At 40.0% G+C, this 25,440-nt stretch overlaps 1 protein-coding gene across 2 annotated transcripts in view; it reads right to left on the bottom strand.

Annotated features, from left to right (window-relative positions):
- Positions 1-25,440, bottom strand: part of GSTCD (glutathione S-transferase C-terminal domain containing) — a 56,243-nt gene that overhangs the window by 22,702 nt on the left and 8,101 nt on the right. For both annotated transcript variants that reach the window (XM_079990224.1, XM_079990225.1), the window contains exons 3-6: positions 22,679-23,095; positions 21,943-22,395; positions 21,169-21,423; positions 20,387-20,480 (exon numbers count right to left, since the gene is read on the bottom strand). In XM_079990224.1, coding sequence (XP_079846350.1) covers positions 20,387-20,480; positions 21,169-21,423; positions 21,943-22,395; positions 22,679-23,089 — 1,213 coding nt within the window. In that variant the 5' untranslated portion in view covers positions 23,090-23,095. The remainder of the gene's footprint in view (positions 1-20,386; positions 20,481-21,168; positions 21,424-21,942; positions 22,396-22,678; positions 23,096-25,440) is intronic.

Here is a 25,440-nt window from a genome sequence, read left to right as displayed (position 1 = left end):
CTTTACCTTTACCTTAGTTCTGAAGTTCCACATTATTACAATTGTATGCTAATTTATTCTGACAACATGAAATGGATATTTATTCAAAGTGTGCTCAGTCTATTCACCATACCATAATGCCACTGCTTTTCTTCTGGTTTTGATTAGTAAAAAGAGGAAAGCGTCACTGAGAAATCCACCACATGTTTTTCATTTAACATGCAAAGATGGTTTGGTTACTACAGTACATGCAATGTTTAATTTCCCCTGTCTTGGGGGGTGGGGGAAGGATATCTGAATTAAACTACAGTGGTACCTCGGGTTAAGTACTTAATTCATTCCGGAGGTCCGTACTTAACCTGAAACTGTTCTTAACCTGAAGCACCACTTTAGCTAATGGGGCCTCCTGATGCTGCTGCGCCCCAATTTCTGTTCTCATCCTGAAGCGTATGTAACCTGAGGTACCACTGTACAGGGTTTTTTACAAATGTGAATATTAAAATCTAGTAAAACCCTGTTAACTAAAGATTTCTTGTTCTACTGTTTATCACTAGATTAAGTAATTCAAGAAGTAAGTCACCTATTATGGATGGAATGATGGGAAAGCCCCTTTGGTTTGATTCAGAAAGGGCTCAGCTAATAAGTGTTATTTCCCCTGCTAAAAATGAAATCAGAATACAACCTGTTTCACCATCACCACACACACAAAAATTCAACATTTCAAATTCACTGCATCCTCAATGGTATCAAATGGGTAGCAATAAACCCAAAGTCCCACTGTTGATCCCATGAGCCCTCTTGCTTTGTCTCTTCCCTGAAAATGTACTTAACTGGTGGTGGTGGTGATGCAACAACTGGGAATATCTCACACAGGCCTCTGGGTGGTTTCTCAGTTCACCCCAGATAACTGGCATACTGAAATGGCAGCATTCCAGACAGCAAGGACTCTGGCAAACAGTTTTCCCGGATGACTAAATATTTAGTAGGGACTTTAGCTGCCTAGGAATCTGAAAGTCCCAGGGCTCTTTGCACCTTTGTGCTTCATGACAGTATCCCAGGGTCTGAGAGGCCCAGGGACATATGGTTTCCAGGCCACCTAATAGCAATATGAAGTGCAGTGCTCAGACACCCAAGGAAACTATAATTCCAAAGGATTCTGTAGATATTCCATCCAGACACAAGGGAGCAATGAAGAATTTGGAGAGGTCTCCTTGTAGTATCTACCACTAATAGATACATTTTCAGGGAAAGGTCTGGAATGAAGACACCATGACAATCTTATCATGTGATAGACACTGTGAAGTTTGGATGGAACTCATATTGAATTGGAGGCGAGGGGGCTCCATTAAAAAGCGCTTCCCTTCAGTACTTTACTAACTACAGGCAATCTTCATTTTGTGCAGAGGTTACGTTCTGGACACCCCATATGTTGGCAGACTGCATGTAAGTCCGCTCTGCCCCTTCCCCGTCCACTCTGCCCATTCATGACATCTTTATTTTGGGGCTATTTCTGGATTAAGTGCTGTGTATGCAGGCATGTGCAACTGCATGTCATTAAAGGTAAAGGGACCCCTGACCATTAGGTCCAGTCGTGGCCAACTCTGGGGTTGCGGCGCTCATCTCGCTTTATTGGCCGAGGGAGCCGGCGTACAGCTTCCGGGTCATGTGGCCAGCATGACTAAGCCGCTTCTGGCGAACCAGAGCAGCACACAGAAATGCCGTTTACCTTCCCGCTGGAGCAGTACCTATTTATCTACTTGCACTTTGACATGCTTTCAAACTCCTAGGTTGGCAGGAGCAGGGACCAAGCAACGGGAGCTCACCTCGTTGCGGGGATTCGAACCGCCGACCTTCTGATCAGCAAGTCCTAGGCTCTGTGGTTTAACCCACAGCGCCACCCGTGTCCCTAGGACACGTCTAAATTGGTCATTGCCTGTATAGCTCTTTGCAGCAGCTATCAAACTAGCCCATGAATAACAAGAATAAAGTTTCTTCACAACCAGAATGGTTAAATCTTTATAGCTACGACTTAAAATAACAACCATTTTTATGTTATCTTTACTAACATAAATTCTCATACTGCCTCCTAACATGAAGTCATGTACAATGTGCAAAGAAATGTAAATTAGGAATAATTACCTCATTTGCTTTTGTAATAAATCATATTAAAAGTTCAGATTCAGGATAAAGCTATTTGCCCTTCAGTTGCCTAAAAGGGGCAGGGAAATGGCAGCAACATTTCTGAATTGTTTTTACATGGAATTAATAGAAATTAAAACATTTTTGGAGAAGTTAATTGCCTCCTCGGTTCCTGAATGTCTGATTTCTTGGCGTAAAAGAAAAGCAGCCTTCTTTTCTGAAACAAATGTACCCCTCAACCCCAAACTTTTCCCAAAGACGGTAACTCACTGTCACCCAAATATCAAGCTCAGCTAATCCTGTTAAAGTAAAGACAAAAATCAGAACACGTCCTAGAGATTCCAAGTTTAGAATATTGTGATTTATAGGTATTCCCAGCCTAGCTATCTGCTAATCCAACTTCAAAAAACCAACTAGCACTCTTGCACTCAGCAGTCTTTTCAGGGTGGGCTTTTGCACTACTCATTCTGTTTATGAAGATAAAATGCCAAAGCAGCCCTAAATCCCTTTATTGGCTTTCGAAAGAAAGACCAAGATGTGGGTGGAAAATTAAAGGGGGGAAAAGTTTTTCATCACTACTGAGAGATTGGACACCAGCCCAAATCCTCTGAGCCTTAAAGCTCTGTGATGAAAAGAAATTAGTAAGCGTTCACAAAAATATTAAATGGTTAAATATATTTATGCCTTTCTATATATCTGTTTTGCTGGTTAAAATAATAGCCATGTTGCAAATGAATATATGTCATTAGGCATCCATCATGTGGCTGAGTGCAAATATAAATAATAAGAGGCATGAGATCTTTGAAATATGCTCCATTACATTTAATATATAGGGCTGCTCTGGGCAAAAGCAATTTTTCACCAGTGGTACGTCCTGCCCCAGCTGTCAAAAAGTCCATCTGTCCATTTTTTCCTCCTGCTGTACAGCAGGGTGGTATCAGCACAGAGGAGAGGAAGGATCAATGTACTATATGAGCACTGGGGCATTGTCTCTGCAGGAAATTGTCTTACCACCATATATTTTATTGCTATAACACAATGTCTACATCTTCATCACCTTAAATTCCTTACATCTTCCAAGGTCAAGGTAGCATCATGCTTCTTCCTCTCTCCCTCACAACAACACCATGAGGTACCTCTATCAAAGATGGTGACTAGCCCTAGGCCAGACATGTCCAACTTCAAGTAGGCTGTGAAATACAATCCAATATCAAAAACTGGCAGTGATCTACCACCCGGGGATGCGTGCAGGGTGGGCGGCAGGCTGCTTCCCCCGAGGGGGCAGGGGTGGGTGGGCAGGCACTGGCTACTTCCCCTGATGGTGCAGGTGCTGGCTGCTTCGCCCGAGGGGGCAGGGCTGAGTGCAGGGTGGGCAACGCTTCTCCTCCCCCCCCCAACCAGCGTGTGATCTCTAGATCTCTTCCTTGAAACCAGCTGGGCTGGGGATCTCTTGGTGACACTTCTCTCCCCACCCCCAAACAGCACACAATCTTCTTTCGATCTCTCCTCTGAAACCAGCTGGGCTAAAGATCTCTGGGTGATGCTTCTCCTCTCTCCCAACCAGTGTACAATCTCTCAATCTCTCTCTCTCTCTCTCTCTCTCTCTCACTCACACACACACACACACACACACACACACACACACACGGCATGCCTTCCCATCTGCATACGCCTATGCGCTCTTCCTCCTCCCTGCTCCCATCTCACACCGGCTTCTCTTTCTGCCTCTGTTGTGCGTGTGCTCGGCCCGCGATCGAACCCCGCGATCGACCAGTTGATCACGGTTGACAGGTTGGACTTGTCTGCCCTAGGCTATTCAGTAAGCTTCATAGCCAAGTGGTATTTGAACATCCCCATATCTGACAATCTAACCATGATATCACACAGTATGGAGCTGGTAACTCTAGTAAACCAGTAAGATACCCTATTATGCATGAAACTCTTAATTATATTAGTAGAGCCAGAAATCTTTCAGCTCGGTTGTGACCCTATCTGCTCCACACCTATGTGGGGCAGGTGGGCATGGTTTGATCAAAATAAGACAGGCAGGCTAAATGGGGAGGCCTGATGCACCCTACCTGGCTCCCAGGCCAGAGGTTCTGCTTTACATAACATATAGCTCCTTCAGCCATAGCAAATGCAATCTTACATTTTTGAGCCAAAACAAGAGATTGTGGAACACACAGCTTCTGAAGTTCCATATTAATCACTGAAAAATGAGAGTACTTCTTACTTGAGTGCTAACACCCCAAAATAAAAGTTGCATTATCGTAACTGCTAATAAACTTCATAAAGAACCCACAAGGCCAGCAAGTTCAGGCATACAAAATCCATCTGTCATGGGGAATGATTGTGCTTCGGGATGATCTTGCTCTTTATATAAACAGCTGATTCTTGCATAAAGCTTAGCAGAAACCAAAATATTAACTTGATTTCATGTCAAGTTATTTAATACTTTCTGAGAAGGCTGACTTGTCTTCTCAAAAGCTCATTCAGTTATATCTAAAATTGTTTTTTATCATGAGCTATGTAGGAATTAAGATTGCCGGAAGAAATATCAACAACCTCAGATATGCAGATGACACAACCTTGATGGCAGAAAGTGAGGAGGAATTAAAGAACCTTTTATTGAGGGTGAAAGAGGAGAGTGCAAAATATGGTCTGAAGCTCAACATCAAAAAAACGAAGATCATGGCTACTGGTCCCATCACCTCCTGGCAAATAGAAGGGGAAGAAATGGAGGCAGTGAGAGATTTTACTTTCTTGGGCTCCATGATCACTGCAGATGGTGACAGCAGCCACGAAATTAAAAGACGCCTGCTTCTTGGGAGAAGGGCAATGACAGGCCTAGACAGCATCTTGAGAAGTAGAGACATCACCTTGCCAACAAAGGTCCGTATAGTTAAAGCTATGGTTTTCCCAGTAGTGATGTATGGAAGTGAGAGCTGGACCATAAAGAAGGCTGATCGCCAAAGAATTGATGCTTTTGAATTATGGTGCTGGAGGAAACTCTTGAGAGTCCCATGGACTGCAAGAAGATCAAACCTCTCCATTCTGAAGGAAATCAGCCCTGAGTGCTCACTGGAAGGACAGATTGTGAAGCTGAGGCTCCAGTACTTTGGCCACCTCATGAGAAGAGAAGACTCCCTGGAGAAGACCCTGATGTTGGGAAAGATGGAGGGCACAAGGAGAAGGGGGCGACAGAGGACGAGATGGTTGGATAGTGTTTTCGAGGTTACCAGCATGAGTCTGACCAAGCTGCGGGGGGCAGTGGAGGACAGGAGTGCCTGGCGTTCTCTGGTCCATGGGGTCACAAAGAGTCGGACACGACTAAACGACTAAACAACAACAACATGTAGGGAGACCCATGTTGTTGGCAGAAGGAAGAGGGGAGCTGCCTGTCAGTCTCCATTCTATCTCCTGAGAATGAGGTTTCCATGGTAGCTATGGAGATCGGTTGGGCTTGGTTTCTGTCACTATCAGTAGCACTGGTGTGGGCAGATCCAGCACCCCGAACTCCATAGGAATGCTTGCACAATCTTCTCGCTTGGGACAGGAATAACTGGCCGTGTCCTGCTCTTTAAAAGTGAAGCAGGAGGAGTGTGCCAGGTGTTGGGACAATGTCTTCACTACTTCTTAGTATTTTAGAGCTCTGTCACAGACATATGAATTGTGTGCTCTGCACTATGAGCTAATGTTTAGACTGTATGCTGACTTCTTGAACAAAGTTTTCAGCTTTCCTTGACCAGGAAATCTGACTACTGTGTCCACGGGTAGGAGTCTGGAAAGAATTCAGTGTAAGTTATCCTAAGGCATAATATCAGAATGACTACCTTATCTCCAGGGCCATTTTCTTCCAACACCTGAGCAGCATGTTTCACTGGAATTCCCTTTTAGCAGCTGAACACCTCCATTTCCCAGTAGTAATTCCACAGTTAGGGCTTGACTTGCAGTAAGCTATATGGCATTGCTCCTGACACCCTCTTGAGATTTAAAGAAGTTGATCTACATGTGTACTATAATAATGGAGCTGCTTCCTATTAAATCTTTTAGAACCATTGTAAAAGAGCTATATATTTGGGTTGGCTCTAAGCATTTGTTTTTGCTATGTTTTTTCCTCACCTTAGTTGCAAGTGAATATTATGTTTTGGGGTTTTGGGGGGGCATTGCTTTAAATTTCCTATCTTAAATCTTTGGGATGCAGTGGATTACTTAAATAACTGCTCTTAATTTTGCCTGTTCCTAATCTCTACTTGTTAACTATACATGGAAAACTGAGTTGCTATATCAGTGGCAAACTATTTAATAATGGTATCTCCTGACTTGATATCTAAAAATCAAAGTGAGCAATTAGCTTGTAAGCACCAAACCAAAAAGCCTTTGGGGTCGGGGGAGGAACACACAAAATATGCTTTTAATTATATGCATGCAGTATCAACTTTGTGTGTTATGGCTGGACCATGAAATCTTTTGAGATAGGTTTAATCTGTTTCTAGTTAATTTTCAAAACACTGTAATCTCCTAGTCAGTAACAAACACTACTGCTAAATTTAACCGACAGAATTTAAAATGAACAGTACATTCTGTTCTTTTAGATACTTGGATAAGATGAACTACAGAAGGAAATGAATATTTTTGGAGTTTTTTGGTATGTGGCCTATTTTATTAAGTATTCACAATATACTAGAAGAAAATCAAGACTTTTATTATTATTCCTACAGCCTTTTTATATGCTGCACTGAAAGCCAGACTAAGAGAGAGACTGGTGATCCACTGAGTAGATCTCCAGTCTTTTTAAATTTCTGTAAAAGCCTGTAGGGTGTTTCAATTCAGATCAAGGCCATTGCACTAGAGGTTAAGGGGTGTATCCTTTCCTTCAACACCATTTTCCAAATGAAAATCCCCTCCACCAAGTACTTTACCCCATTAGGGAAATGTATGGGCATTTGTAGGGGAAAGTGCTGGCAGACTTGCTTGAGCATTAAGCATTATGGCACAAACCTCTGTTAAAGCAAAGGACATGATAAGGCTGACCCTCAAATTATAACACAGTGTTGTTCAAATACTTGCTGCTGTGCTTCACTTATAACACCAGTGATCCCTAAGTTTGGGCATGTACAATTCATACACATGCCAGACACATCTGAAAACAGTGTCCCTCTTCTGACTGGCTCATAAAGCTACATACCACTTTTAAACCCTTCACTGAGGTTTGCTGCAAGATGTGGAAATGAAAGAGACATTACAGTGCTAAAAACAAAACATTGCAGAACACACTAAATCCCTTTCGATTACACAAATTGCTTTTCTGGACAATGACCAACAGATTCACATCTGAAAACACTTGGTTGCAAGCAATACTACCACCTTCAGTAGGACTAGTATCAGGAAGGTGTTCTCAGGGTTTCTGCCAAATTAAGTGTGAATGAGCACATCCATAAATCTAAGCACATACGTAACTATATTTGCCAACTTGAAGATTTGGCTTGAAACTAATTGTGCATAATGTAACTTTACATTTTCGTTTTTAAACAAAATAAAGGCTCTGATATAATTTTTCCAATGAAAATATTTTTTCTGCAATTGCCTGTTGCAATTTAATGTGTCGGCAAATGAATACCAGTCCCTCTGCAGGGACTTTAATTGTGCTTAACAGAAACAAAACAAGTAAACAAGAACGCAAAGTATGGGAAGACCATTTTTCAGTAGGGTTTCTGTATTATTAGCGTCTATATATGGATGTGTTAGAAAGCCACAGCTTTAAAGAAAAGTTAACGTTATCCTCGTAAACACTCTCAAAACACAAAGTTAACATTATCCTTGTAAATATTCTCAAAATACATTTACAAAGGACAAACATTAAGTTTATGATACACAGAGAGATACTTTTATTTGTATCAAGTCACAGAATGGCTGGTTTCTGGCAAGGGTTGACTTGGTGAGCTTGCAAACACAAATATCTACTGAGCTAGGCCAAATTTTGGCTTAACACATCATCTAAACTGGGATTCATAGTCAAGCTCTTTCCTTACTAACCATAAGCTGTAGCCAAGGTTAGCAAAATAAATAGCTTAACCAACAGCCAGGGCTTGGACAGCAGAGTCAGCCAAACTTCAGCTTAAGTCAGCATAGCACAGCAATAAAAAATGATCAGAGAGCAAAGCAGCTGGGAGCTCCTCTCTGGGAGCTCACACAGTCTCACTAAGTCTGTGTTTGACTTAGTATGTTGTGTGACCCAGCTGGTTAAGTGGTAGCTTACAATGGCATACATATGACCAAGCGATAAGCAGATGGCCAGTAATGCCCTACCAAAGAAAATCTCAGCAATCCCCTGCTTCCCTGGATTTTGAATCAGGTGCATGAGTGTAGTAAGATTTTCTTCAGCTGTCACTTAGCAGGAAAATACAGACCACCCAGTTTGCTGAACAGTTACGTGCACATTATGGTTAGCCATTCCTTGGTCATCTGTATTCATTCATCTTTTCTAGGTTTATTTCACATGACAAAAGGCAGTATCAAATTTGAAGTGCAAAAGTCCCCTAAACATATCCGAACATTAATAGTGAAAGCAAAGTCTTTTTCCAGGATCTAATAATGTATTATTGTGCTTTCTGATTACGTTTTAACATGCTTGGTATTTTTATTGTTGCATTTTACCTCTGAGTGTAAATTTCTTCAGGACTGATATCAGAACTGATTATATATATTATATATATATATATAAACAGTGGGGAAAGAAATGTTGTTCAATGACACATAAGACCCATATTTCATAGTTGAAATTTGCCACTATGACATAGGGATGGAGAAGAAATTCAGTTTGGTTCTTGTTTTAATATAAATCTATCCAACTTGCATTTACTGAAACAATGCAAAAACCAAAACACAGGCATAACTTGAAATTCATACTTCTTCAAACTTTGCAATGCAAAATGTGTACAAACAAAAAATGTGTACAAAACTGTAAATTAGGGGGCAAATTGGTATAATATTGCATGTATTGGTGAATATAGCACACAGAATGCATTATGTTAGAGGAAATTGCTTGCAAAAATGTGTAAGGATAAATTGCATACAAAAATGTACATATTAGGAGAAATATGCACTAAAATGTAGACCAATTCTTGAGAGGTTTTCTTTAAAATAAATAAATAAATCACAAATGTGGCGAGGTGTATTTAAGATAGGAAAAAGGAGGAACAGAGGGAAATAGAAACTGACAGATTTGTATATCCCTACTATGTCATTGCTGTTGCACAACACAGTTGTAACATTCAGAATTTGCTACCAAAAGACTTGGATGGTTATCTCCACCATGGCAGCCTGATGGTACAAGTTTCTTAAATGTATATAACACTTCTGATATCAGTCCTAAAGAGATGGGTCTGGGGCTTTATTTCTTTCCATCGAGCTAATACATGAAATTTCACCTCATCTCTCCTTTATAAATAGAACAACAAACTGGACTAAGAACATCTAAGTACATATTGACAATTTCACTTTCACAAAGAAAACATAATTGCCCTAAATACAGATTTTACCTTGATCTTTATCTCATTTTTGTATGTATCAAACACATCACAGCTGAGGCAGAGCCCAAACAAGCATGAAAAAAATCAATGTAAAAATGTACAGCAGATAAGATGTACCAGTAACTTAAAACCTCTAATGCAGATGGTATTAGATGTCATAAATGATGGCATGAAATTGGTCCATGACGAATCAAGTATGCAATGGATGAACTCTTTCAAGGAAATAGGATTTCTAATGAATCATTCCCAAATGTTCCAAAACAGAGTACCAGAATGAATATTTTGGGTACTGGTATGTTTGTTGTCACACAAAATCACTATTATGCCTTTTGTTGTTGTTTAGTCGTTTAGTCGTGTCAGACTCTTCGTGACCCCATGGAAAAGAGCACACCAGGCACTCCTGCCTTCCACTGCCTCCCGCAGTTTGGTCAAACTCATGTTAGTAGCTTCGAGAACACTGTCCAACCATCTCATCCTCTGTCGTCCCCTTCTCCTTGTGCCCTAAATTCTTCCCAAAATCAGGGTGTTTTCCAGGGAGTCTTCTCTTCTCATGAGGTGGCCAAAGTATTGGAGCCTCAGCTTCAGGATCTGTCCTTCCAGTGAGCACTCAGGGCTGTAAGAATGGCTAGGTTTGATCTTTTTGCAGTCCATGGGACTCTCAAGAGTCTCCTCCAGCACCATCATTCAAAAGCCTACACTACTGTAATTCATGGCTTTTCAATAAGACTCAGTCATATATAGTGGGGTCTTAAGGTATAATTGCCCTTTCCCAGAGTGAAATTACTGCTTGTTCTTGTGGGGGGAAACAGACAATTTCATAGAAACCTGTAGTCAATCAAGTGTTGCTTGATTTGGTTTGGCTATGCAGGATTGTAACTTTAAAGCTATGGGTGCTTCAGACTGCACAACAGGGATGCAAGGGCCATTCAATTTTTATGGTTTTTTTTAAAGAGGGTACATCAATTTGCTATAGGGCCTTTTTATTTTAGTTGTAAAGGTAAAGGTAAAGGGACCCCTGACCATTAGGTCCAGTCGTGACTGACTCTGGGGTTGGGGCGCTCATCTCGCTTTACTGGTCGAGGAAGCCGGCGTACAGCTTTTACCTTCCCGCCGGAGCGGTACCTATTTATCTACTTGCATTTTGACGTGCTTTCGAACTGCTAGGTTGGCAGGAGATTTTAGTTGTACCTGAAGTTAAAACAACAGCCAACTTATTTCACTCAGAGGGAAGGTGTGAGGTTAGGGAGCAGATAAGGGAGTAACACCCACCCAGGAATCTCCAACTGAGATCCCATCACCTTGCTGTGTAGTGTCAGTAAGCCTAGAAGGTGTGTTATCATGTGTTGCTTTTCTGTCCCATAGACTGAGGACAGGTTTATAATACAGCATACTTCACTGTACAGTGGCCACAGTTGCCCTAGTCTCAGTAACATAAAAGGAATAATGAAATAGTATTAAGTTAAATTATACAGTAATCAAATCATATCTGTCACAATCCCTAAGTCCTCAGCCAATGACTGAAACAAAGCCAAAGTTTAAGTAGCTTAATTTACCTATATTCATGCTTTGTTGCCCTCTTATCTATCTCCCAGTCTCTTCTCCACTGTTACAACTACAGGTTGTAAGGTCCTCAGGGCAGAAAATAGTTGTTTTGCTTATGTTTTGGTACTTAGAACAGGGGTTACCAACCTAGCCTCCATGGGCACCATGGCACTCACAAAGACTTCAAACAGTGCCCCCGGGCCAGTTGCCCCAGACTCTGAGCTTTCACTTTAAAAAATAGACTAAAATTCTAACCTACCAAGAAAGAAACTTATGGGACAAAATGTGAACGTACCTTCTTTTTAGGGGGTTCTGTTAAATCAGAGTGGCACAGCTACCTTGTTTATTGTTCCTGGTCCCAAGTGTGCACATGCTCTCCATAAACAGAACCAGCAAGACATGATTGACTTTCTCATAGGGCTGTTAGAGGTGGTTGCTTCTCTAATTTTGTGTTATTCCATGTTTCCATGTCAGCCATTTTGTGTTATGCCATGTCTCCTCCATGGCAGTCATTTAGTGATTGGTACCCCCAGTACTCTCTCAAAATGCAAGTCCAAAAATTGGCAACCCCTGAAGTCAAAATATGAAAGAGGAGGAGGAATAGGAAGAAGAAGAAATCCATGAAGGAATTGCAAAAATTCAAAATCTAAAGGCATAGTTAGGACAATCTAGAGTTTGTGGAATCCAACACGGTTGGTCAGAGATTATTTGCAAAACAGCCTATGTTATTGTCTTCTAAACCTCCTAGGCAGAAATAAATTGAAAGCTTGCTGCCACAAACGGACCTGCTTTTTGCTGGATAGACCTGGATGTGACCTTGTGTTTGATGTCCTGCCAGTTGAAACAAGGAGAAAGAACCAGCCTCTACAACAACATTCTATTTAAAATAATCAAACCTGTTGAAATGGTGTCAAAAGAAATAACAACAACAAAAAAGAAAACCCGCCCTGGATGTACTTTTTAAGGGATTTAGGCCACAATGCTGATTAAAATTTAAAAATAGTAATACAGGGAGTTTGCCAAACACTCTGGCTGCTGTGGGAACAGTAATGTGGAATGAAGGCAGATAATTCAAATAGTGGATTCTAGAAAATGAGTAGAATGTCTGATGGCCTCTTCTTCAAGAGTGACAACCTGGGAACATGTGAGTGGCCCAGAAGTAGTCTAAAGGTATATGGTGTGGTTCTAGAGCCGACGTAAAAAAAAAGGTCTAGATTTGTAAGCCGGGTTAATGAGATACTGCTGGAAAACTAAGTGCAAGCTTCCCTGAAAAACAGCCTGGTATAACATAATGTAGAAATAAAATCTCATTTTATCATTCATGCCAAACTCCTTTGCATAGAAAAAACCACTTACATTACCACAACAGCCTAAAACTATCACTTAAGCACTGTTAGATCAGGAAGGTACCACAAGTTCACACACTTTCCCACGTCTCTCTTCTGCAAGCTAACCATTAAGAGGAGTTAGTGCAGTATCCATGCTGTGTCAGAGTCATAGCTAAAAATGTGCCTTTGAAAAAGGAATTTTTCTTAAAACATGTTCTACTTTAAATGAGCACTGCTCGGTCTCCAGACTCTTGATCATCTTGGTCGCCTTTCCCTGCACATGTTCCAGCTTGTCAATATCCTTCTTAAATTGTGATGCCTATAACTGAATGCAGTATTCGAGATGTGGTCTGACCAAGGCAGAACAGAGCAGTACTATTACTTTCCTTGATGGGAACACTATACTTCTGTTGATGCAGCCTAGGATAGCATTAGCTTTTTTGGCTGTCCATCCTATGTAATGCAGCATTTTCTAACACAACAGGATTTTGGGGCCATGCCAGGTTCCAACCCTGGTTGCACACTCTGAAAACCTTGCATGAATAATGCAGAGGTAATGCAGTTAGCTTCAAAAATTGAAGGTATAGATAATTCTTCTGAGAGTGAATGAGCCCAGAACATGGCCTTGGTTTCCTAACCATGGTTAGAAGTCTGAGAAAGTCACAACCAATAGTCTTGACTGAGGAACTCTCTAACCTCTCTTTTCAAGTGATGTACATTTTAAATTGTTTTGAGTATATAACTCAACAAGTCTTAAATGTATCTTGATCTAGAATCACCATACCAATAGGATTAAGTATTTTAGTAGGGAAATAGGTAGGAAAAACCTCCTTTAAGATTATTAATTTATATGTCACTTCTTTTTTTAAAAAACACACAGGGTAGCCGTGATGGGCTATTTATTTTTTAGATTCAGGCTGGATTTTTTTTCCAATGGAAAAAATAAGTTATGTTAGGTCTGCACAGTTTTATAAATAGAGTGTCATTTAATGACAGAAGGCCAAAAGGTTTCATTTTCCCTTCCTGTCATTTCCTATCTAAAAATTTCTCCTGCCAATGAGAGATGACAGATTTACAGTAAGTTCTTTGTTTTGGTTATCTCTCAGGTATTGAGCCATGAAACTCTGCCTCATATCAAAGTCATGTCATCATCTGTAGCTACAGGCTTTAAAAACCTTGCACTGGATGGTCTTTGTCTATATATGCTCATACTCTAGTAACAACTTTAGTCATAAATATATCTGAGAAACTAATCACTTGGCATCAGAACAAACTCTGCCTCACCTTAACTCTTTATGCGGCACTTAACTTGCTTATAAGTTAATGCAAGGCAGATTTTGGTCTAGGCAGACTTAGGACAGAGGCATCTGCTATTTAGAAAAAGGTCTTTCTTGCATGTCCAAGTTTGTTCATGTAAAGGGTCATGGTTGTAATTGTTCCTGCTAGTTCAGATATAATTAAATAATAATAATAATAATAATAGGAATATAATGAAAGATAGGAAAGACAAAACAGGAAAGGTAATAGATGGTTGTTTCGTTCTTTTTAAAATTACCCAATTACATACTTTTATCTTCAAACAGAAATATACTGACATCTATAAAGTTAGCAAAACAATCATCAATAACTTCTCTTGGCTTTCACCTTGAGTTCTATTTTGATTCTGCCTGCAACATTATTCCACTTGTAACACCTGTCTCTTGAGTCCTTGACCTCTGAACTCCTGAACACGCTTCATTTTGATCGCAACTTCCATTTGTTGCTTGATGTCCCAGACATTAGTCATAGCAACTCTTCCTTGAGCAACTGACTAGGAAGTCTCATGGTTCCTGAATTGAGATTAGAGTCTGAGGGGGAAACCCCTGAAGACCTCTTGGAGGAAGACTCAAGACCTATCAATGGTATTTGAGGTAAAGAATGGGAATCTACTAGGCAAAGACTCCCAGTTGAAGAAGTCAGAAGACACAATCAGAGGTGCCACAGCCCTTGGGCACGAACCATTCTACCACCCCCCTTTAAATGCTCTGTATGGTCAATTGAGGACCAAGGGATTTAGAAGTCATCAGGTCTTTCTAGGGGAAGCTGATCTCTGAACCTTGCTGGAACAATGCCTGCCTTCTGAAATATTTATACATATTAAATCACTGGGCTGCATTCAATGCTGTCCACGCACAAGAGGAATGGACTTCCATCTGGGCAATGGGATTTTCCCCTCCCCTTTCCCATTCTGCTCTGAAGATTTTGGGGGAAGTCCCATTTTGCAAGCAGAAGTCCTCTTGCACAGTGTTGGATTGTATCCAATACACACAGAGCAGTCTGGCCTTTAATTGGGACAATGAAAATCTTTTTATGTATCTGAACCACTGATGAACTGAGCATAATGAAATACTTAAGATTCATTTGGTATTTTGTCAGAACAATGCTCCTGGCCCAAAATCTGCCAATATAAATTTTAAATCTGTAAACATGTACAGTATAACTTTACTTTTAAACTTGAAGGAAGAAACAAGATAAAAGTCTGACCCTGCTAAATATAGGACTGGATCCAGTTTATGAAATTCATCTGCAGTTCTTACTTTGGAGATCTGAAACTACTACAAAGGCAGATGGAAACAATAAGCAGATTCGGCAGATGAGATTTCCTTTATCTCTGAATTTTGTAGCAATTTGTGTTACCAAAAAAGTCAGCATCAAATAAAAAGCTTAAACTGCTTAGGATGTTTTTCCTCCTTCAGATATTTAACCTAATCCTAGCTTTAATTAATTTAAATCAGCTGCTTCTTTTCATACCCTTGCTAGCTAAGTTGAACACATTGCTTTCACTTCTTGATGACACCTGTCCATATCTGCTCCTCCATTCTTGATCCAATTGATCCAATTTTAGACATACTGAGCAAAGAAATCAAACTATGGCCAGGGAAGATTGGAGTGACAGAGTCACCACACCCAAAGCCTTGCTAGCTCATGACAGTCAGAGTACTTCTTCTTCTTCTTTTTAACAATCCAGTATAATTTTCTTTAAGGTCACTAATGCCTTGCTAAACATAATACCAAGAATCACAGAAAGCCATATACATGCAGCATATCCTTTGACAATGTTGAGTGTTATTTTCTACCAAATAGGCCACTGGTCATACAAACAGATTTTGCTGCCCTCTAGTGGGAAACAAAGGTTTCCAGCCTACCAGAAATTTCCTGTGGAAATTTATTAAAAAACAGGTACAACACAGATAATCTGTCTGCATCCTATAACCTTTGTATTGATTGCCAAGGTGATAAAGCAATGTGGATACTTACCGGCAAGATGAATACAGTTTAGTTTATACAAGCCAAATTGTTTTTGTATCTAATAAAATATCTTTTTAAAAAGTGTTATATTCTTGTTTAAAACACACACTAAAATTTGTTATTTGCTAAAGAAATATTCTAAAATTTGAATTTTCTTCTAACAATGAATACACAAATATAATATTATAAACAACTATTGAAAAGATTAACATTTGTTCCAGCATCAAACACAGAACTGGACTGCATATTTGAGATGTGATTAAAATGGATTCTCTCAAGAACACAATTTTGTTCACAAAGCAATCTGTACTACTACTACTACTACTACTACTACTAATTAAATTTGTATACCGCCTTTCCACCAAAGATCCCAGAGTGGTTAACAATGGAAAAATACAAAATGAGAATACAAAATACATAATAAAACTAATTGCATCTATTAGAACAGTCATGTCTGTGCCATATGTGAGCAATGATACAAAAGGCCTATATAATGATATTTGGGTGGGGGCATGGATTATTTGCATGGGGGGGATGATATTCAATGAAACATGAAAGTACCTTTAACATTCTGAACAACTGCAGACATCAGGGCTGCATCAATAGGAGTATAGCATCTAGATCAAGGGAAGTAATAGTGTCACTGTATTCTGCTCTGGTCAGACCTCACCTGGAGTACTGTGTCCAGTTCTGGGCACCACAGTTCAAGAAGGACACTGACAAACTGGAACGTGTCCAGAGGAGGGCAACCAAAATGGTCAAAGGCCTGGAAACGATGCCTTATGAAGAACGGCTAAGGGAGCTGGGCATCTTTACCCTGGAGAAGAGGAGGTTAAGGGGTGATATGATAGCCATGTTCAAATATATAAAAGGATGTCACATAGAGGAGGGAGAAAGGTTGTTTTCTGCTGCTCCAGAGAAGCGGACACGGAGCAATGGTTCCAAACTACAAGAAAAAAGATTCCACCTAAACATTAGGAAGAACTTCCTGACAGTAAGAGCTGTTCGACAGTGGAATTTGCTGCCAAGGAGTGTGGTGGAGTCTCCTTCTTTGGAGGTCTTTAAGCAGAGGCTTGACAACCATATGTCAGGAGTGCTCTGATGGTGTTTCCTGCTTGGCAGGGGGTTGGACTCGATGGCCCTTGTGGTCTCTTCCAACTCTATGATTCTATGATTCTAAACATTAGGTGCAGCAATGAAACTGCAAATGATCTAAAACTGCTGCAAACTGAGGACAAAGACAACAAACTATATCACTCAAAATTCAATAAAACAGTTTGCTTTTCCCAGAAAATGCCAGAGAAGAATGTCAAAGGCATTTTTTCAGCTTCTTTATTTTTAAAAATAGGCTGCCAAATGACATATCAGCCATGTTCACAAGACACATTAAGCCACACTTTAGGTGCAGGGGTGAAGAATTGGATTCAGCCTGAGGGCAGGTTTTCCTCCTATGGGGCAGCATGGACACATGGGCAAGGCCTCCCATCTGTCAATCACCTGGTATACAGTGACATCAGCTGACCAATTTTCCTCTGCCAATGCAATTTGGAACTGAACCACGTGGCAAAGGCACAGAGCTTTGCAGGCATCAACAATCAGCTGATTATTGTCAGGCAGTGCTTGCAGAAGCAGTTTTGCAAGCACCAATGATCAGCTGATTATCAGTGCCTGCAGAACACTGTGCTTTTCAAGTGGTGCCAATCAGCAGCATGGACTGGTCAAAAACAACCTGGTTTAGAGTGATGTGCCTAAGTCACAGCTTGCATGCTTTCCTCTTCCCTCTCCACCACCTGCACAGTTCGGAGGAAGAGTTTAGGAATTTCTGCTTCCACATTTGCTTAGCCAATTTGTCACTTTGCTTGAGGAGTAGTAGTAGTAGTAGTAGTAGTAGTAGTAGTAGTAATTTAATTATACCCTGCCCGTCTGGCTGGGTTTCCTTAACTAAGGTTTATTTAAAACAAGTCAACTAAAACAGAGCCACTGCACTCTCAATGTGCTGAAACAAAATTTGAAATCTTATATACTTGATTAGTGTTACTTAACTTTTCAAAAAAGAAATAGGAACTTCCCGTTTCCTCCAAAGTAATGTGTTTGAATTGTGCAGAGCCATTCCATCTGCTGTTAGGATCACCATTACTCTGGTATCATTATGCAATGAAATTTTCAAAAATGTATGAAGATTTTAAATGTAAGACACAGCAGAAAAGATTAATTAGAAATATTTGTTGATTCACTTGAGCTTCACTTGCATTACATTGCTATCCTTGCAGATTATCAGGCAAAGAACCGTCTGTTGTGAGAAACAAGCAGCAGCAAAGGAAGCTTAAGAGGAAGGAAAGCTACCCAAAAAAAGATGAGGTACTTCTCAAAGCCATTCAAAAAGTTCTGACAGACTCAAAAAGAAAATAAAGGACTTTCAAGTACAGTTTTTAAAACCTTATTTTAAAGGGTAAATAGCTATTTGAATCCTACTTAAGGGGGGGCTGTTGTGTTTATTATTGAAAGAAAAGCAACGTTTACAGCAGTGATCCTATCACTTTAAACTGGCAATAAATTTTAATAATGTATCTGTTTTCACAAGAGCTTTTGCTTTCAAGCTTTCTGTGCTAAATACAGCACTAATTCAGCTATATTACTTACTGTTATTTATTGTGACATGTTTTGAGAACTCCTGTGAATTATTTTATTCTTCCAGTGAGGATGCAACTGGTAGATTTGCCTAGATTCTCTTCCCCACCTCCACTCCCATGCTTATTTTAAACAGATCTTTGGAATGAGTGATGACATGTGTGCAAGGGGAGTCCAGGAACAGGAAAAGGTGAAATCTTCCCACTTCAGGCCTCAAAAGACTTACATTTCAATCCAGCCCCAATGCATGGTTGTTGATTTTCAGAACAATGGAGTCTTCTCTAACATATATTAAGCAAACACATCTGTGTTGTGAATTATGCAGGTAATTGTTTTATGGTTGAGGGCAAGTTCAAATCTGAAAGATCAGGGAACTGCATCACAGTTGTGCAATGTCTTCAGTTATTTTCTTTTATTCAATCATTTCCACAAGTGAACTAGCCCAATACATAAGGCTTGGTGTTCCTTTACCATACACATCTCAGCACCACACATTTGGTGGCCTCATACATCAAACTCTTAAGCCCACACAACAATACTTTTAACTGACAGCCCCTTCCTGTTTTGGAAAGCTTAAGGAACTTCTGCTGAGACTAGATAATAGGGTTATCAAAAGGCAAATGCCTTAAGATCTATTCCTGCATTCAGACACTATTCTGCACCGACATGCAATTTATGTAGTGATTAAGCCCTTTAAAAATAAAACCAAATTGCAGCTGTTTTGCATGAGTGTCAACCAAAAGCCACCAGAGGTAGCAGTTCTGGGGAAGTTTAAATAGATGGCATCTGCCTGTGCAAAGGACATATCATGCCTGTGAAGAAAGTTGTATTTACAGCTGGGACACATGGTGCAAAATGAAAACAGGCAGCAGTGATGTTAAAGGAATATCACCAACAAAAGCATTCCTGTTAAAAATTGATCTGAGGAGCTGAAGAAACTGCTTGCATTATGTGTTTGTGAGATCTTAAAAGAATGGCAATACATCTGGGCTGTCTATTCACCCTACGTTTGAAACTAGATATTCAATAATCTAAGTGAGCAGAGACAAAAAGATATGGATAAACACAGGATTAAGTTTCAGAAGTGTACAGATTTTTAATAATGTTAGTTTGTACAATAAGCTGAAGTGTAGAACAATAATAGAATTTAAGGGAGAAATTGATCTAATGCACCTTTTATGGAAGGAATGGAGAACATGTAGCCCTCCTAATGTTATGGACTCCAACTTCCATCTTCTCTGACTCTTTGCCATGCTCTCTAGAGGTGATGGGAGTTGAAGTCCAACAATATCTGGAGGGTTGTGGATGCTTTATCCCTGTTTTACAGCCCAATATTTTGTCTATTCAGAATTACACCCCTCTGTATTTAATGATTCCAGGTAACTATGCCTAGGACTTAAATCTTAATCCCTTCTTAACCTTGAATACTTTAGTATTGATTCACAAGTATATGCCGGAGCTAGGGTTGCGACCTTTGTTCTGGCAAAAGACAGGACAGGAAAGGGCGGTGCGGTTGGCCCCCCCCCTTTTTTTTTTCATCTAGTGCTGAACTGATTTCAAAGCAATCCATTACAATCTACTGCAGCCTAACAGGATGGCCTCTCTGGAATTTGTCTCTCTCACACACATATTTGTAAATCTGTCTGTGCTTGGCTTAAATACATGAACTTCCACACACCCTTTCAAACACATACATTTGGAGATGATCCCTAACTTGGTAGAGGCGGGGGGACGGGACACCTGAAATACGGTACTGAACTGTATCAATACAGAACGTAGCATTTGAAATAATAATTAAAAGTTGGTCCATTAGAAGAAGGAAAAAGAACCCTCCAAAATCCACAGTTGGACATATACTTTACTAGGACCTGCCAAAGTGTTGTCAAAACATCCTTTTGCAAACAAATGAATTTCAACAGGAAAAGCAGAAGGCAAATAAAACGAACCTACCTTGTCCTGGATTAACCGCTGCTGGCAGATTGTCCCAATCTAGTGCCCAACTAGGGCAAGGATGAGGGGAAAATGTTGCTTCAATACCACTTTTCTGCATTTAAGAGGAGGGGGGGGGGAATCTTAAATCAGCTAAATAGGAATGTGAACTTTGCAAGTACTGTAATGATGCCCAAATGTTATGGAAAATTATGTTTGTTAAACAGCACACGTAAAATACAGAGCCACTCTGTTTGTCTATCTAAACATGCTCACTGGGACTAAGGGGAGTTGCAGTCCGAAACATTTGGAGTGTATCAGGCTGGGGAAAGCTGGCAAACATGAACCAGGAAATCTCTAGTTCAAATCTCAGCTGAGCCATGAATTCAATATTTGGCTAGGCACCTGTTCTTTCAACCTCAGTCTCCATCTGCAGTATGGTTATAATGTTGATCATCTTTGCAGAGCTGTTGTAAGGGTTACTTGGGAGTTTTGTCTACTTCAAATGAGCTGTATCAGTATTACAGGGTCCTCCCCCTCCCTGGTAGGATTATACCATCAAACAAAACACAACCTATTTTTAGTGACAGAGACCTTTGATAGAGAAATATGCTTGATATTGCAAGAAGCCAAATAAAAAGTATCTATTATGGATGAATGCATTGAAAAGTGCCTATTTTGTGTTAAATATGTGTACAATTTAAATGCTGACTTTTTGTGCATTCTTTCAAAATATATGCACAATCCATTCTATGACTCAGTGCCAGTGAGTGAGTGTGTTGTGTGTGAAACTATTAAGTTACCATTAATTTTGTCATGGTTGGCCTTGGTCCACCTATAAATGAAGTGTCTTCATGCTCTTCCTCTGGCTCATCAGAAGCCGTGCAGATAAACTGCATTTGTTCATCTGATAAAGAGACCGAGCCTTGATGGGGTAAAAACTGCATATTGCATTTGGCAGCAGCTCTCTTTATTCCAGGTACTTCCTGAACTCTCTGGAACCAACTAGATATCAATGGCAATCTTAAGAAGTTCTCTTGGTGTTTCTTGCTGAAACCCTGCAAGGAAGAAAACAAAGCTCTGGTTATCAGAGAAAATTTATGAACCTACCTGATGTACAAGCATGAATCAAGCATGTCTCTGTTATCTTAAGACATTCACTACCTTGTGGGCTTACCCAGGAATATATTGGCTTTCTGCCTCACTCAGATTCAAACTGTGGAGTGGTAGTGGTGGGGTTGTACACAAAGAGAGATTCTCATGCCTAACTTAACCACTATGACTACAAAGAGTGACATAATAGATTAATGGATTTAAAGCTTAAAAATAAATAAATCAGAGCCACTACAGGAATAGAGCTTTTAGTGGTGCCAGCATTGTGGTTCTACCAGTCTGCAGGGGCTGCAGTCCTAAGCACACTTACTAGGGAGTAAGTTGCATAGAACTCAGTGAGACATACTTCTGAGAAAATATGCTGAGAATACATAAGCTCCAAGCGATTCATCTCTTCCCAACATCTACTAGATAAGGTTGACAGTTTACTGGGAAGCAACACACATAAATGTGTAAATCCTTACCAAAAAATGATGGATGCATGGAAAGAGGACTACATCAGCCAAAGTGAAGTATAGCCCTTCAGCAAAAACGTGTTCCAAGAGTGGCAATTCAGATGTTTTCATCTTCCTAATATGAGAGCGCTCCCTTTTGGCAGCAACTGGTGTTTTCTGCACAGTTAATTTAGATAAAGCTAAACTCAGTTCCAGTTCTGCAGGAGAGGAGTCCAGATTTTCTGCTAATCTTCCCTCTTGTGAAGAAACATCTTTACATGCTTCCTTGACGAATGTCTTTTGCTGTTGAACTTTCTGTCTTCGAATTTTGTCATCATTATGTACTCTTACAGGCTCTCCCAGCTTCTTTTCAAACTGTAATACTTCCTCCGGAATACTCTGAACCTGATCCGAAGACACGCTCAGAAAGTTTTCAACTGCCTGAGGGATGCTGATTTCACAAAGTCTGGTCCATTCACTAACCTGCAAATAAATAGGATTAATCAGTTGACTGTTTTCCAGGCCTTTCGTAATAAGGTGGTGAACCTGTGGCTGTTAAGGTGCTGTGGGACTCAAAACACTCATTAGCTCCATCCAGCATGACCAATGGTCAGGGATGATGGGAGTTGTACTGCAGACATATATTAAACTTTGTTCAGTGAATAGCCTAACTGGTCACTTCTGCATTAGGGTCATGCACTGAACAAGGTTTAATATATGTGAAATCTATTATGAGATAGATTTACGAAAAAATAGAAATACTCACTTCAGCACAAGCCTTCAAGCAGGTCTTTTTAAATCCCAAGAGTTCCAAAATGTCCTCTTTTGACGGATCTGCTTCATATGTTTTTTGTACTATGTGCCTCAATACCACAGCAAGTCCTGCTCGACAAAATCTTCCATTCTTCTCGACAACAGCAGGTAAACAGCAGCTCTGGACCACCAAAGGAAGTTGACATCTTTTGATGAAGCAAATATCCAGGTCCTTGGGAAATACTTTGTCTTTAGGCTGGGCATCTGAAGCTGTTTCACCTGGCAGTACTAAAAATACTCTGAATGTCTTGCAGTCACAGTATGACAACAAAAACAAGGATATGGAGGTGTGTAGAGGAAAGACACAATCTGCATTCTGATTAAAGTAGTCCAGGTACAGGTGATCTTCAGTCAATCCTTTCATTTTTTTCTTAAAGGAAGAAATGTGATTAATAAAATTATAAAAGGTTTAATATAAAGCTATGCAAAGCAAAAATGAAGATGATCCAGAACACAACCCCTGCACAAATTGGGGGTTGCCTGTATATATAAATAAACAGAAACAGTAATGCCTAAAATCCATCAGTTTCTCCCTTTCTCAATATAGTATGCAAATATTAATTAATCTTTGTTGTTACTGTTTCTAAATGGATTTTAATATTCTGCATTTTGAGTATATTTCTTATTGTGTTTTGAAAGGTAGGACAGTTAAAATAAAAATAAAAACAATAAATATTGCCAAGATTGTTTCAAGGTCACATAAGAGAAGGGTCTTCTGAAGCAAACATTTGATTATTATTAATGAAATGCACTTTTTGGAGGGCCATTATAGGGAGGTCACAAAAATTAGTAATGCATATGCAATTCTTTCAAGTATAAAATATATTTGGTTCCATCTAAATGTTACTCAGAGCAGACATAGACTTAACTATTTTTAAATCTCAATACATTGTGGTTATTCTTTTTGTTTATATATATATATTTTAAAAAACCCCAAAAGAAAATCAAACTAAACTAAAACCAGAATGGAGGGAAGCAATAAGACGAGAAGAGGGGTCAGCATGCATAGGTTTTGTTCACTTTCAATGTAGATGCATCATAAAAAACCTGTACATTCAACTAGGGCCAGAGTTCAGTACAGAATTGCCACAGAGCATGATAAGTACCAAATTTACGTAATCTGTAGCTAGTTCATGTATGGAAAGCAAGAATAGATCTTTTGTCCATTGTTGGATTGTTTGTCCGTTTACTTTTCCAATGTTGTAAAATGATATGTTTGGCAACCAACAGAGCACAACTAATCCATTTCCGTTCCCTGGGGTAAGCTTCCACACAATAAGGAGGTGTTATATCAAGGCCCTTTTGTCCATAAATTTTAGTTGTTTCCAGAACCAAGTTGATATGATCAGTGTGACCTCTGTCCAGAATTGGAAAATAACAGGATAGTACCACATCATGTGAAATAAGGAGAGTATTGACTAAATTAAATCTAGATAGCTCAATGGATCTATTCTAACTTTGTCCACATTCAATCCACTGTAATTTTCTACTGACAACCAAGACCATTAATATCCCTATCATTGGCTTGGATCAAAATATGCAGTTCTGCTAGCAGAAAGCCTCTTCTGCTCAGGGAAGACTCAATTTATGATAAATCCAGAGATGTTCTTCCATTTTACTGAAGACCTTTGTTTCATAGACATATGCTACAGGCATCCTTATTCTCAGTTTCTCATACTGTAACACAAGCCCTATATACTATGGTAAAGGTAAGGGTAAAGGGACCCCTGACCGTACTTGCACTTTGATGTGCTTTCGAACTGCTAGGTTGGCAGGAGCAGGGACCAAGCAATGGGAGCTCATCCCATCACGGGGATTCGAACCGCCAACCTGCTGATCAGCAAGCCCTAGGCTCTGTGGTTTAACCCACAGCACCACCCGCTCCCTATATACTATGGTAAAGGTAAAGGGTAAAGGGACCCCTGACCATTAGGTCCAGTCGTGAACGACTCTGGGGTTGCGGTGCTCATCTCGCTTTACTGGCCGAGAGAACCGGCGTACAGTTTCCAGGTCATGTGGCCAGCATGACTAAGCTGCTTCTGGCGAACTAGAGCAGCACATGGAAACGCCGTTTACCTTCCCACTGGAGCGATACCTATTTATCTACTTGCACTTTGACATGCTTTTGAGCTGCTAGGTTGGCAGGAGGAGGGACCAAGCAATGGGAGCTCACCCAGTCACGGGGATTCGAACCGCCGACCTTCTGATAGGCAAGCCCTAGGCTCTGTGGTTTAGACATATACTGTGGTGCTACATCTTTCACTACATAGCCCAAGAATTCACAAAAACCTAAGACTTCAGTCCTGTTTGCTAGAAGTAAATCTAACAAACATTCTTAGGATTGCAGCATTAGGCTGAACACCTAAACACTTCCTAGGGAATAAGCACTAATATACCTGGTGAGACTTATTTCTGAGTAAACTGGAAACTTGTACTGGGTTGCATTGTAAGACATTTTCTCCATCTGATCAAAGTTATTCAGATCAAAATAATTACTTTTCTTAGTCTACAGTATTCCTGAATTGCAAGGGGTTGAACTATATGACCCTTGGGGTGCCTTCCAACGCTACAATTCTATGATTCTATGATTTCAATTAAAATTACCTTAGTTCTTGACTGAAAACTCAATTTCTGCTCTACATTATTTTGAAAATAGTTGAACACACGGAACATTAGGGAATAAATTATATGCACAATTAGTTATGATTCTGCACC

The sequence above is a fragment of the Podarcis cretensis genome (genome assembly GCF_951804945.1).
Source record: "Podarcis cretensis genome assembly, chromosome: 9".
NCBI lineage: Eukaryota > Metazoa > Chordata > Lepidosauria > Squamata > Lacertidae > Podarcis > Podarcis cretensis.
The sequence above is the reverse complement of the archived record's forward strand: the minus strand, read 5'-3'. Positions and strand labels throughout refer to the sequence as shown.